The sequence below is a fragment of the Paroedura picta genome, chromosome 5 (genome assembly GCF_049243985.1).
Source record: "Paroedura picta isolate Pp20150507F chromosome 5, Ppicta_v3.0, whole genome shotgun sequence".
Taxonomy (NCBI): Eukaryota; Metazoa; Chordata; class Lepidosauria; order Squamata; family Gekkonidae; genus Paroedura; species Paroedura picta.
Window position 1 is genome coordinate 46,634,506 of NC_135373.1, and position 13,815 is coordinate 46,648,320.

General features: G+C 47.6%; 1 protein-coding gene across 2 annotated transcripts; it reads right to left on the reverse strand.

The window, feature by feature from the left end:
• Positions 1 to 1,391: 1,391 nt before the first annotated feature.
• Positions 1,392 to 13,500, reverse strand: LOC143837639 (metal transporter CNNM4-like). Of its 2 annotated transcripts, XM_077337691.1 has the most exons (7): positions 12,071 to 13,500; positions 10,561 to 10,704; positions 9,989 to 10,123; positions 7,959 to 8,128; positions 6,929 to 7,025; positions 3,832 to 3,998; positions 1,393 to 2,104 (listed from the first exon to the last, which is right to left on the reverse strand). In XM_077337691.1, exons 1-7 carry the CDS (start codon positions 13,416 to 13,418, stop codon positions 2,006 to 2,008), a joined length of 2,160 nt encoding a protein of 719 aa, XP_077193806.1. In that variant the 5' UTR covers positions 13,419 to 13,500; the 3' UTR covers positions 1,393 to 2,005. The 2 variants fall into 2 exon arrangements, with proteins under 2 accessions (XP_077193807.1, XP_077193806.1); XM_077337692.1 differs by lacking the exon at positions 9,989 to 10,123 and having other exon boundaries at positions 1,392 to 2,104.
• Positions 13,501 to 13,815: the final 315 nt, after the last annotated feature.

The following is a 13,815-nucleotide window of genomic DNA, read 5'->3' on the forward strand; positions in this document are numbered from 1 at the left end:
CTAGAAGAAAATTAGGATTATTTTAAAGGCCGTTTAGTATATATTTCATGCTGCTCTGTATGCAGAGGGATTTTTTAAAAAACTATTCTACATCCCAGTTTCTCAGGAAAGCTGGATTGTAAAGTTCTGAACAGGTCCTGTTGCCTGCTTTGGACTTCAGATACCCAGCTCTTGGTTCTTTGATACTGAGGGAACAAAAAAGACAGGATAAAGATCACAGAGATCTCCCCCTCTCTGAAAATAAAAGCATACGGGTGTGCAGCCACACTTAAGGCTGCCAACTGGCCTGAAGGGGAAAAAATCTTGTCCCTTGAACAGAGGTCAATTGGAGGCTGTTTACCAGGTGATGTTGTTTATCTCCAGGCCATAAAAGGCATCACCTGTCCATTTCCATACATTAAGACTCTGTTCAAAGGAGAGGACCTTCTTCAACAGGGCTGCCAGAACTTTTTGCGCTGCTGACGGGAGGGGGGGCACTATCCAGGAGAGACACGATGTACTGATGCCACCTGGAAGTGATATCAGCATGGCAAAGATGTGGGGGGCATTCTTGCTTTTGGGTAACAATCTATGGTAGAATTTGCTTCTAACCATGGAGTTTTGCCCCAGAACAAGAGCATCACCCCCCCCACACACACACACACACACCCCTCAATGTGCTGATGTCACTTCTGAGCAATGTCAGCATGTAATGTTAAAATGCAGTGTTTTTCCAGTTTGGGGTAAGTTGGGGTATGTGTGAGATTTATTTATTTGTTTGTTTGTTTATTTATATTTCTATACCGCCCATTTCTTTGCAGCTCTGGTTGGTTTACACTGAACATGTGTCTGGAAAGCAGGGGGCCCCTACCCATACCAGGGCACCTGGCAGCCTGAGTTCAGACTGGCACCACATAGTAAGATAAGCAAGCTACATTAAAGATAGCTCAAATTACAGGTATGTGTATATTTTACACACTTTGGATCTTTGTTACTGTGGTGGATCTGTCACTCTGCAGCCAAGTCTTTGCTTTATATGCAGAAAGTCCCATGTTCAGTCTTTGAGTCTGGATCCAGGCTAGCTGTTTCTATGGGTGCAAGGGTTTTGGCCCATGGAACATGATCCCCATCTCCCAGGGAGGCTGTAAAATGACACTCCATAGGCAAAAATCCTTTTGCCTGGCCTGGATCCAAACCCTGGTATTTCCAGCTAGAAAGATCAGATAGAAGGTGATGTGAAGGAACTCCTCCAGAGCCACTGAGAGCCACTTACTGTCTTAAGCCCAGAGTCTGACTCGGGGTAATGCTGCTTCATGCCCTTCAAATTCCACTTCCATGCATTGCAGCAAGAATAAAAGGAGGGGAACTCAAAGAGGTTTGATGAAGTTTGCACTTTATTATTCCAACCAAAAATATAAACCCCATGCTGTGCTGAGCAGACACAATATTTTCATGGGGAGAGGAAACCTGAGACTGAAAGAAAATAGAAGACCAAAGAGGAGCCTTTTCCCAATAAACAGCTGAGTGAATTAAAAACAACAACAACAACACAAAAATAGATTTGTTCATAGCAAATATTTGGGGTCATTTTTATGCCTCTGATGAACAAATGTTAATCAAATTCGCACCTTCTATCTCTGACAATAGATAGAGGCCTTGTTACTCCCTCCTTGAGGAGCAAGAAGATCTCCCACAAATGCTTGATTGAAATCTACAGCATTCCTGTGCCTTTTCGTTCAGAGAGAGAGACACGGGGGCAAGGTGAGGGGGTGGGAGGCAGAAAGACAGAAGCCAGCAACCAATAGGCCTATAGAACCAGTTTTGTCTTTCTTGCCTTAAGACAGGTCGTCGATCAAGGTCACCCAACTAAAAATGGTGCGACTCGGATGGATGGATCAGCCATTGCAGGCTTTGGGATGAAGTCCGTGGAATCCATCCGCATGACACAGAGTAGCCGACCATCCTGTCGAGCTCAAGTCTTGTCTGGGACAGACCGGGGCAGGCAGGCCACCAGAGGGGCCAGGGCTTATAAAACACTGAGTTTGGACTGCTCGTTGTCCGAAGGGGGAGGGCTATTCTCCATCTGCGAGGCCAACAGGCAGTTCTGGTATTGACTGCGTGTGATCTGCATTAAAGAAGGAGACAGAGTAGAGGCACAAAGAAATGAACGGCTGTAAATACAATGAAGGAGAGAAGAGGCGCCATGCACAGCCAGGTTGGGAGTAATCAGAGATTGATTCCTCCTCCCTTTTTAACCAAATCAGTTTATATAGCTAACTTTTGTCAGGGATGGCCCAGGAAGAAAAATGGTGCAAGCCTTCTGGGATTGGGACAGCGCATGGCTTAGGCACAAAGTGAGGGATAACAATAGGTAACCCCGTCCCTATCTTCCCCTCCCTGGCTGAATTGTGCTGCATGAAAGACACCCTCTGCCCCCTAATGCAGATGCAAAAAGCATCAAGGAAACAGTAGCTGTAGCAACATAACCTACCTGCTGGTTGTCAGATAAGTGCAGACCGTGGCTACGCTATGGGGTTGCAGCCTCTGGCCTTATAGCTAAATGTGGCTTGGGAAGGAACACCAGTATGTGTAGGGAACGTCAGTAAAATATTTTGGTGGAATTAAAGAGCTTCTGAGGGATGCTTTACAGAAAAGGGAAATGATAGATGTGAGCAGTTACCCGGAATCCAGGTGGAAATGATGCGCACACTAAAACGATAGCACAGGGTGCTCCTGCATAGATTCAAGACTTCTTGTGAGACCTCACACATGCCGCTTCCCAATAAAGGATTCACAGCAAAGGCTGTTTGGGATGTGGACGCTTTATGTACGATTCATCGGCATGTCAATGATCAGGAATGCAAAAGGATAACGAAACTGAAAGGATGAAGTGTTGTTTTTATAGTTTTAAAAATGGGTTTGTTCAAATCCCCACCCTGCCAGGGAGGCTTGCTGAGTGACATTAGGCCAATCGCACACTCTTGAACTGGCCTGCCTCACATCACTGCTGTGAGGATAAAATGGAGGGGAGGGAAATGATGTAAACTCCTTTGGGTCTCCACTGGGGCATATAAACTGAGGAAAATAAAATACACGAATGCCACAAAAGTGCTCGAACAAGAGGCAGTTGTTTGCCATCTAGGGAAACGTCCCGCCTCCGAGCAGTCCCAACTGCAAGCCTAAGCAGACCGTGGCTTCTGACTCTTAACTCTTAGCACTTTCTGCCTTTTTCCCTCTGTACCTGTTGCAGCCCCAAAATAACATGTGGAGGGCCAGCCTCCTCTCTTCATCCCTCCCTCTCTCCAGCAGCCTCTGCCCTTGTAGAACTACACCACACAGCCGGCTTCCTTCCCAGGGCTTCTGCCCCGCTGGCTTCCTTTATCTTCCCCACCAAGTCACCCTTGGCAGGAGGCGGGGGCTGAATCTGGGGTCCTAGAAGGCGGGCAAGACAGACTGAAGGACAGGTACCACCCTGCAGTGCCCACCTGGGGCTATAGCCCTGGTCTCAGGTCATTAAAGTGACATGGAGGAGGATGAAGCCCCTTATTCCCCACACTGGGCCATGGCCCTGATCTGAATTGGGGCCACTGACGTACTTGGAAAATCTGTTCCCAGCTGCTGCCTTATGACTCTGGGGAAGGAGAATGAAGTCATGTCTAGTCTGAAGCTAAGGGAGCCATTCTAAGTAGGTCTACTCAGATGGAATCAATGGGGTTTACTCACAGGATAGAGGTCCTGAGAGTGCCACTGTAAATCCAGCTCTACCCTCTGATACTCAAGTAACAGGATGGCTGCCTGCAGTCCCCCGTTGCAGGGCCAAGGCTCTCTTTCTCAGACCTGTTGATGCCTTACCTTGATGTATGTCAGATCGGAGAGGGCACGGACTGTGAAGTCAGCCAGATACTGCACACTGGGGGCTGGCAGGATCTGGTTGACGCTGCTGGCACCAGGGTGGTATTCGTGGTGACTCACTGAGGTCAAGCGGTTGAGATTGCCCAGGCAAGACACAGTATATACATCTAAAAGCAAACAGAAGGCACAGTGAGGCGGGAATGGTGTCTTCTTCACTGCCCCCCTCGTTTCACCAAGCCACCCTCCCTCCATTCTGGGGACAACTTGGACTGTTAAACAGGAGGCCTTTCTTCTTGAGTGGCCAAGAGGGAGCAAGCCTTTCTCAGGAAACAAAGGCTGGTTGCCATATTGCCATTGTTTAAAATATGTCATTGTCATTTATCGCTTCACTTTAAAAACAGCCCTCTGGTCGTAGGGTGCGGGAACAGCAGCTGGGGGAAGCAGGCTGAGGCCAGGAAAGTGCAGAGAAAACTTCCACCACAACAGATACCTCAACAGTGATGGGAAAGGCAGGGAAAGCCTTCGCCATGTGGATAAACTTTGCTCTCATGCGCATTAACAGCCAGTTACATATACATGGGTTGGCTGTGAATCACTTCAAAAATGGTTTCCTTTGCAAAGTAACTAGTTTGATTATTCATAGGGGAAAGCTGAGGCAATGGTGGGGCGGTGAGGATTGATTTGTACTTCTGCTTGTTCACTCTTAAATTGTTAGAAAATTAGTTTTACCTGTTCAGACCCAAAGTAAAGAAAAAAGAAAAAAGCAAGAAACTTAGCATCCACAAGCCAATGACTGGTCTGCCTTTTTTTTCAGTATCAGAAGCCAGTGTTGCTGGATTGGACCCCCGAACTTGGGTGGCCTCCAGTGTGTAGGAGGTCTTGGTGACCTTAGTAGAGGGAAAGGAGGGTGCTAACCTCACCCTGCATCCTTTCTCTCTCACAGTGGGCTTCTCCACAGCCTTGCTGCTAGGGCCCCATGCATCAGGGAAGTCCCAGGGAAATCCTATGGGAGTGAATATTCCCTGAGATTTGTGGTTTCATCCCTCATGGAGGAATTCCCATGGTCATCTTCTGGACCAGCTGGCCCTCTGACAACAGGACTGTCCAAAACAAAAAGGAGAAAATATCCTGACTCAAACAAAAGTCAAGAACCTAAAAAGGTCAGAACAATTATATTGCTGTGTCATATCATAATACTAATTTCTAATAATTACATAGTTATAAACTTTATAGGTGCTTGCCTGTACCTGGGCCTGAATTTGAAATATTAGAGGCTTTAAGTAGTTTTATCTGGCCTTCTGGTCCACAGAATTGACTATGTAAGTAAGAAGCATATATTTTTTTAAGTTTCCCTAATAGAATTATACCATGCTATTATGACTCAGCTTTCCTTCTTTTTCCTTTCAGAGGTCTATAGTGTCCTGAGTATATCATTTTATGTAAAGGGGCCAACTGCCTATAACAATTCTTGTATTTATTTGATGCCTGACCATTGATAAAGGCGGTAATGCCAAATGCATCTGATCAGTAGAGGCATTAGTATGTATATATGCATTGATTTTATTGAGGCTATGCAAAAAGCCTTGGGTTTTAAACTTGATTAATAAATATTAGTACTATATATATTTTTATTGTGTTCTATCCTTACAGGCTTAAGTTCACTTCCCTTGTTTTGACCTGTTTAGGTTCTTGACCTCTGACTACAGGCCCAGCTAAGTTGGTGTGACTCCTTAAAGCAGCCACATGGCTTTACTGGCACTGCTGGCCTGGAGAGCACTTTTGCTGTTCCAGGGCCACCAGCTTCTCCTTGGGGAACCAGAGAAAAACATCCTTTGGTTCTTTCTGCCTCAAAAATGTGAAAACTGTCTTGAAATAAAACCACTAGAGGGCACCAGATCTCATTTTTCAGTACATTGATTGGTCCTCCCTATAGCTCAGGATCACATTGCTATGTTTGTGCTTAGGACTGATCATATCGCTAGAAACTACCCCATCACTTTCTTCTGGCTTTACTCTCTGCCACTACCAGATTCCTCACAAGGATTGATCTAAAAGCACTGCCAAATATTTGCTTCTTCTCTGAAGGTTTCCAAACCAAAACCCATTAGCAATTATAACAACGGATGGGGGGGGGGGGAAACTTGGTTAAAAACTTTCTGAAAGCTGTATATATTTACAAGGGCTTCTACAAAGTTAATTTATCTATGAAATACACTCTGCAAAATCTCACTTGCTGAAATCTAGCAGAGCATCTCTAAAGGCCTTTTCTTTTTAGGGAGTTAAAGAAAAAATGCTAAAGGTGAGCTCCATCAGCTTCGACTCAACCCTGGTGATCAATGGGGTGACATTTGAAAGTTCTAGGCTTCCTTCCCGCCTGTTTCATCGGAAATTATTTTTTATATTCCAACACGTAAAGGAGCAACTTGTCAACTGGCCTAGTCAGCAGCCCCAGTCTTTTATAGAATTTAGAGGAGTGGCTGCAGTTAGGAGTTAGAAAAATACACACACATTGAATTTTTTGCACTGCAGTAAACATACACCTTATGTTGAAATTATATGAAGATGGATGGATGGATGGATGGATGGATGGATGGATGGATGGATGGATGGATGGATGGATGGATGGATGGATGGATGGATGGATGGATGGATGGATGGATGGATGGATGGATGGATGGATGGATGGATGATGCCCCTTTCCCCCCACCACCACCCTGGAGCTCCCCCAGTTTGACAACTCATCTCCAGATGACACAGTTCAGTTACCCTGGATAAAATGGCTGCCTTTCTTGCTGACATCTAGGGTTGCTAATTGTGGCTTGGAAAATTGTTAGAAATTTGGGAGCCATGCTTGGGGCAGGGGGAGTCTGAGAAGGAGTGGGCGCTCAACAGTGATGGAATATGGCAGAGCCCACCCTCCCAAACTGCCTTTTTTCTCCAAGGATGGGGGGCCTTATGTCCATCATCTGGAGATCAGCTACAATTCTGGAGGACCTTCAGGTCCCACTCACAGGTGGGTAACACTGATGTCCAGCTCCTGTAAGTGGACAAGGGATACAAATCAGCCACTAAGGAAGGGTCAAGGGATTCAGCTGACCTGGGCCACTTTGACCCAGGGCCATTACTCCAAAGTAGGAGAAGGGTCCATTCTCAAACTTCATGTTTTCCTGGCAAGCTTCAACTTCCACTCTCCCCTGTAAAAGAGAGATGGGCATTAGGATCTTCAAACCCTGCTCAGTCTCCATGTGGGAACGATTCCCCTTTGGGGAGTTGTTGCTACAAATGCCAGCAAAGCTCACGTTTTCCTTCCCCTCCCCTCACATCCACCATGTTTCCCCTTCCCTGAGCCACTGGGGGACCCTAAGTAGTCTAGAAGAGCATTGTCCCTCCATTTTATCCTCACAATAACCCTGTGAGGGAGGCTAGGGTGAAAGACTGGCTCGAGGAGACCCAGCAAGCCTCTGCAGCAGAGTGGGGATTTGAGCCTTGATCTCCCAGATCCTAGGCCAGCCTTCCCCCTCCCAAAATGGCCAATGATGGGCCTGGAGGGGTGGGAAGGGGAGAGGCCCCAGGTGGGCCTGTATGCAGCTATGCTTCTCAACCATATTCTGCATGGTTGCACCACTTCGGGACTTTCTAAGCCCAAAGAATGTTTCAGGTAAACGGTAAAAAAGTTGAGAAAGGCTCCCCTAGACCAACACTCTTGACTGCTCAGTACCATCGGCCACCCCTCTGCAAATCTCCTCTCTCACAGCCTTGAGGCATATAATGATTACCTATATGGGCTGCAAAAACTGCATGTTGAAAAAAGAGGCAGAGGAAAGGGGCTGGTGTGGACAAGAGGAAGAGGAGGGGCCAATTCCAAATAGTCCTTGTAGGGAAATGTTTTCTGCTTCATCCACTCGTGCTGCACCCAGTTAGTACAGACTTCTTCAGTGTTATGCCCAAGGCTGGAAGTGGCACTCCTGAGAGGAGTTTGATGGTGCCAACTGTGACATATTTGGGGTTCCCAGGAGCAGGCTCCATGGCTGTACCTCAGGGGAGTGGATGGCTAAAGTCTCGGCTTTGTTCCCAGCGCCTCCTGCATCCTCTGCCAAAAGGAAGGGGGAGAGTGAGCCGAGCGCTACCTGTAAGATGAGGATGAAGTAATCGGCCACCTTGTTCCGCTGGTACAAATAGTGTTGGAGGGCCTTCTTGTTCTCCTCGTCAAACTTGAGTTCACAGATGACATCGCGGTGTTTCAGGAGACGCAGCAGGAACTTCTCCGGGATGACGGAAGGAGAAAATTGAGTCACCGCTGCATGCCAAGGAGGGATCATTCAGTTAGGCTGGTGTGGCAGCTAGAGCAGTAGTCCCCAACCACCGGGCCGCGGGCCGCGAAGGCCACAGCACCAGGCCGTGGCTCCCTCTCCCTGCCCCCTGCCCCCTGCCCCCCCCCCAGGCCGCAAGCTTCTTTTTGCGGGAGGAGGGGGGAGAGGGAAGTGCGGTCGCATGCGCAAACATGCATGTGCGGCCGAGCCGCGCATATGTGTTTGCGCCATGCATGGCCTCATGCGCGGCCGTTTCGTGCATGCGCGACCACTGGATCGCCCTCCCACACCCACCGGTCCACAGCCTAAAAAAGGTTGCGGACCACTGAGCTAGAGTGTCCCTGTGGTTTAATTTGGTTTCGTTTGTTTCAAAGGGGTGGGGGTGAGTGTTGCATCCAGTCTTGGGAAGAGTTCTGGAGAACTCAAAAATTTGCATACTATTTGTGGCACTTGGTTTATGAAATGCTTCCTTAGGAAGTTTCCCAGGCATTTACTGTTTTGCCCACCCCTGGCCTTGACCTGTGCCTTTAGAAATATAACTGATACACCATACATCTCCTGATGAAAGGAGCTCTGATTCTCAAAAGCTCATACCCACCAAAATCTTGTTGGTACTACTGGACTCAAATCTTGCTGTCCCATAAGTCTCCAGTACTCTCTCCTCCAAAAGGTAAATGGCACAACAGGAACTTCTCATGTCTCAGGGTGGGGAAAGCACATCACAGCAGTAATAAGTGCATGAGTGGAACACCACCAAGTGCTTCTGCCAAGCTTCCATTTTGGTTGCCTTCTCCCTTTCTCTTGGCTCTCATAATTCAGGACAGCTCTTTCTCTATTAAAAGCTGATCCAGCAGGTGATAAGCTCAATAGGTGGTGAAGCAAAAGCCTCAGGTTCAAAGTTCCCAGCTGTAGGTAAAGGGGCTGTTCATGCCAAATTGTCTCTGATAAATATGAGTCCAGGAGGCTGTTGGAATATGCAAGATCTGTAGTGTGCATAATTCAACAGCATATATGAAGAATATCCTGCAGGGGGCATTGGGAGAGGCATGTAATTAGCATATTTAGATAGGAACTTCCTAGTATTTCTCAAATCTTCTCCTGTTTCCTGATTGACTCAGTTGGAGACTTCCTGCTCCCTCGAGCACACTTCCTGTTTGTCTTCAGATGAACAAAGGTAGTCAGATTGTTAGGCCTGTCTCTGCCCACTCTCTCTACAAAGTTGTTTCTCTCCACAATAAAACTATTTATTCTTAAGCAGCCAGTGTTTCAAGACTTTGCATATTTACAATCTGCCAGCACAGACTATACATGGTAACAGAAGAGGGTGCACCTTTCCCGGGTAACACATTCCCAAAGAGAACTGTGTATGTGTCCTCATTGGAGGGAGGAGAAAGAATGGGGTGGCCAAAGGTAGGAGTGGGTGGTACCAAGTGAACCCCCATGCCAGTCCCCAGGTGGGAACCTAGGGATCTCCCAGTTTTACAGCTCATCTTCAGGCGACAGAAATCAGTTCCCCTGGAGAAAATGGCTGCTTTGGAGGGTGGACTCCATAACATGACACTCCACTGAGGTCTCTCCCCAACGCAAATCCTGCCCACGCTTGGCTCCACACCCCAAGTCTCCAGGTATTTCTCAACCCAGAGCAGGCAACCCTATTCCCCAGCTCACACACCACTTCCCCTTTTCAGTTTCCTATGATACTTGTTTCCTTTAGAGCTGCCACAACTCTTCACAGCAGCTCATGGCAACACTGTAAGCCCAGTTTGAGGCACTGGCCTTGTGTCACAGGGCATGCAATCCGTCTCTGCCATACCAGGTAATCCTCCCCCCAAGGTGAGGATGCTGACCTGTGGAAAGAAAGCGGTGGGCAGCCAAGAGTAGCTGAGGGGAGATCCTGGGTCTGGTTTCACTGTCACCCTTGAAAGCGGAGAAGTCCCTCCTCCTCCTCCAGCTGCTGACCTGTCTCTTGGTGCGGTTGTCGGCTGTGAAGAAGAACTGGGTTTTTGTACCACACTTTTTACTATCTGAAGGAGTCTCAAATCAGCTTACAATCTTCCCATCCCCTCCCTATGACAGACACCCTGTAAGGTAGGTGGGGCTGAGAGAGCTCTGAGAGAACTGTGATGGGCCCAAGGTCACCCAGCTGGCTGCATGTGGAGGAGTGAGGAATCCAACCAGATTAGAGGCCTCCCCTCTTAACCATTACACTACACCAAGCTGGCTCTCACTACACCAAGGAGTGTAGTGAAGGAAGGAGATGTGTTAAAGGTTGCCGTACAAACTCCACCATGTTTAACAGGACACTAGGAAGAGAAGTGTACAATGCACCCCAAACAAACATGGCACATGAAAACCTAATCTAAGAAGCAAAACATTCATATGCTGCTATTTTCTAGAGAAATGAATTAAAGGAACTTACTATAGATATCTGATTCATCCAGGATCTCTGACTTGATTATCTCTTCGATAACATCCTCCAGGGTCACTACACCAACCACTTCAGGAAAAGGGTCATGCCCAATCTCAGTGCTTATCTTTTGGACAATAGCCAGGTGACTTTTACCTGCAGAAAACATTTTGGTGGTATTACCGTGACCAAAATCTATTATTTCTGTACCACATTTTTTCTATTGAGATGCAGACCAAAATTCTGCACTCCTTTACCCCACAGTTTCTCATGGAGATTCAGATCAAAGGCATGGCACCAGATTTTTTAAAAATCAGGTAAAGGGAAAGTGTTATACATTACATTCAGTAAATAATAACACTAATCAAATCTTGACTTGAGGGCACTGATGCTCTTTCTTAGGATTGATTATATATCATTCACATCTGAACCCTTCCTTTCCCTCTAGAAGCATGGGGCAGTGTATCTGGCTCATTCCTCTTCCTTTTTTATTTATTTGTTTGTTTGTAAGTTGGATTTATAACCTGCCACTCTCGAAAATCGGCTTGCAGTGGGTAACATAAAAGAAAATCCATGCAATAAAATGCAATAAAACCCCCATTAAAAACCAATCACAATAGAAGAAGAAGAGTTGGTTCTTATATGCTGCGTTTCCCTACCCGAATGAGTCTCAAAGCGGCTTACAGTTGCCTTCCCATTCTTCTCCCCACAACAGACACCCTGTGGGGTGGGTGAGGCTGAGAGAGCCCTGATGTCACCACTCGGTCAGAACCGTTTTATCAGCGCCGTGGCAAGCCCAAGGTCACCCAGCTGGCTGCATGTGGGGGAGTGCAGAATCGAACCCGGTATGCCAGATTAGAAGTACACACTCCTAACCACTACACCAAACTGGCTCAAAAGGACTTTGCTCTGGTTGAGACTAGGCGAGCATCCCTGGGGCCAGGAACAACCAACAAGTTGGTACCTGCAGAGCGCAAGGCCCTGCAAGGGGCATAGGGCAGAAGACAGTCCTTCACAACCACTCTATGAGTTGGGTTAAGCAAAACTGATGGGCCTAAGGACACTAGAGCACTTTACAGTTTGGCAAAGATTGCATGACTAAGATTGGAACTATGAGCGCTTTGGGAATTTTGAGAGTGATATGTTCCAACACAAAATAGCTGTTGTGTAAGAGTCTTTCAGTATTTTCACTTCTCCAAGAACAGAGAGAAGCTCCTATTTCAATAAATTGGAAGGAAGCTGGGTATTGGATCACCCATCATACATATCCATTCAATTAACTGCCCCATTACTGAGTTCCATGGGCACTAAAGATTTCAGTTTTGGAAGAGGGCCTTAGCAACTGGATGGGATGAGGTCAGGGGAGTGTGCACATCTCCCGGCAACTGTTGCTATGATTGTTGGAACATTGAAAGAGCATGGCGAATGGCAGTTAAAGGAAGGGATGAGAAGACCAGCGGTGGCTGATACATGCCGTGTTTGTTTTAAATCAGAAGACAAGAGCTGAGTTCCCGTCCCTTACCAGTTTTGAATTCTTCAAGCACGGCATCCAGTTTGGTGTCGTGCGAGACAAAATGGACAGGGTGGCTGTAAAACTGCGTGATGGTCTTGAGTGGAGTGCAGTCGTCAGGATCTACAAAGGCGAGATCCTTGATGTACAACATGTCGACAATATTCGTCCTCTCCTTGCTGTAGACAGGGATGCGGGTGTACCCGCTCTCCATGATGTCACTCATTGTATCAAAGTCCAAGATGGCGTCGATGTTTAGCAAGAAGCAGTCACACAGCGGAGTCATGACATGCTCCACCGTCTTGGACCTGAGCTCCAGGGCACCCTGGATGATATTCAGCTCCTCCTTCATCAGGTCACTGTAGGGCTCTGTCACCTTCAGCATCTCCATAAGCTTCTCTCGGTTGTAAACAGTGCCCATTTCTTTGCCGAGCACACGGTCTAGGATCTTGCTGATGGGATAAGAGAGCGGGAACGTCAGCAGCATGACAAGCCTGGTGATCAGGAGGGTGTTGGCTCCCACAGCCAAACCGTGCCGGGAGCAGAAAGCCTGGGGGATAATCTCCCCAATGAGGACAATGCCCAAGGTGGAGACCACAATGGAGATAGAATTGGCTTTCACCAGAGAATCAAACAAGATGGTGAGGCTGGTATTCACTAAAACATTGCCCAGCAGTAACGAGCACAACAAATAGTTGCCCTTCTCGCGGATAGGCTCGATCTGGGCAGCATAGATCCTCTCTTTTTCTGTGCCACAGTTCTGCACAATGCGCAGCTCCATGGGATCTAGCGCCATCAAGCCCAGATTGAGGCCGCTGAACATGCCCGAAAGTGTCAGGAGGATGAGGATGAGGGAGATATGCATCCACAAAGGCACAGAGAAGTCCTCGCCCTCCACCACTTCGATAAACATGTCATCGGACAGGAGCTGCTGCCGCAGCTGCCCATCCTTGCCCTCTATGCACAGCGTGTACTTCTTGCCGTGGGTGTTCTTGCGCAGGGCCTGGACCTCTATGACTAGAACAGCAGAAGTATCCCGCAAGTCATTGAGGGAACGTAAGACGTGCAGGTCATGGTTGTCGTAGGAGCAGCTGCCATTGAGGCCGCTGGCATTGGCAGGGACCTCTGCAAAGTGGGTCATCTTCCCAATGCGCGAGTCAATGCCCTGCCCGTAGATCCGGAGTTGGATTACGCTTTCTTCCACCACTCGAATGTTGCCCTGTTCTGAGACGCTAGTGCCTGGCTTGCTGCTGTGCTCCAGCCTCATGCCAATGATGACTGGCTCAGTGCCGTTAGCCTGCTGTAAGGGCAGAAGAAGCAAGGGTATCATGGGCAGTGCAGATAGGAGCCCTGCAGCCATACCTCTCCATCTCAAGGACTTGCGCCAATGGAAACTAGGAATGTATCCTACTGGTCAAGAACTGCATTTAGTAAAAGTTCTATCTGAGCAGTCACGAACCACAAATAGTGGCCTGGGGAAAACCCGTGTCATAAACCCTTCTCCGCAGACACGCCCACCATATTTGCATACATTCTACCTTGGTGGCTTAAGTAACTTCACATCTGGAATCCTCTTCAAGGCAATAGTTGATGTAGTCCTTCCTGGTTAGCTTTCACCTCATGTGAAGTTACCTGAGTCTGACTCAGACCCTTGGTTTGCTTTAACTGGGAACCGCTCTCCACAGCAGAGGTCTTGGGTATTATCAACAACCCAGTGCCTTTGCATGGAGATGTCTGGGATTGGAACTGAATGCAAA

What these genes read in the sequence shown, in the direction of transcription:
- LOC143837639 (XM_077337691.1), bottom strand. Translation starts at nt 13,418, where the DNA reads ATGGCTGCAGGGCTCCTATCTGCACTGCCCATGATACCCTTGCTTCTT. An exon ending in GCTTGAAGAATTCAAAACTG is followed by an intron (nt 10,705 to 12,070) that starts GTAAGGGACGGG and finishes TGTTTTCTGCAG; the next exon opens with GTAAAAGTCACCTGGCTATT. An exon ending in ACTTCATCCTCATCTTACAG is followed by an intron (nt 7,026 to 7,958) that starts GTAGCGCTCGGC and finishes TCTCTTTTACAG; the next exon opens with GGGAGAGTGGAAGTTGAAGC.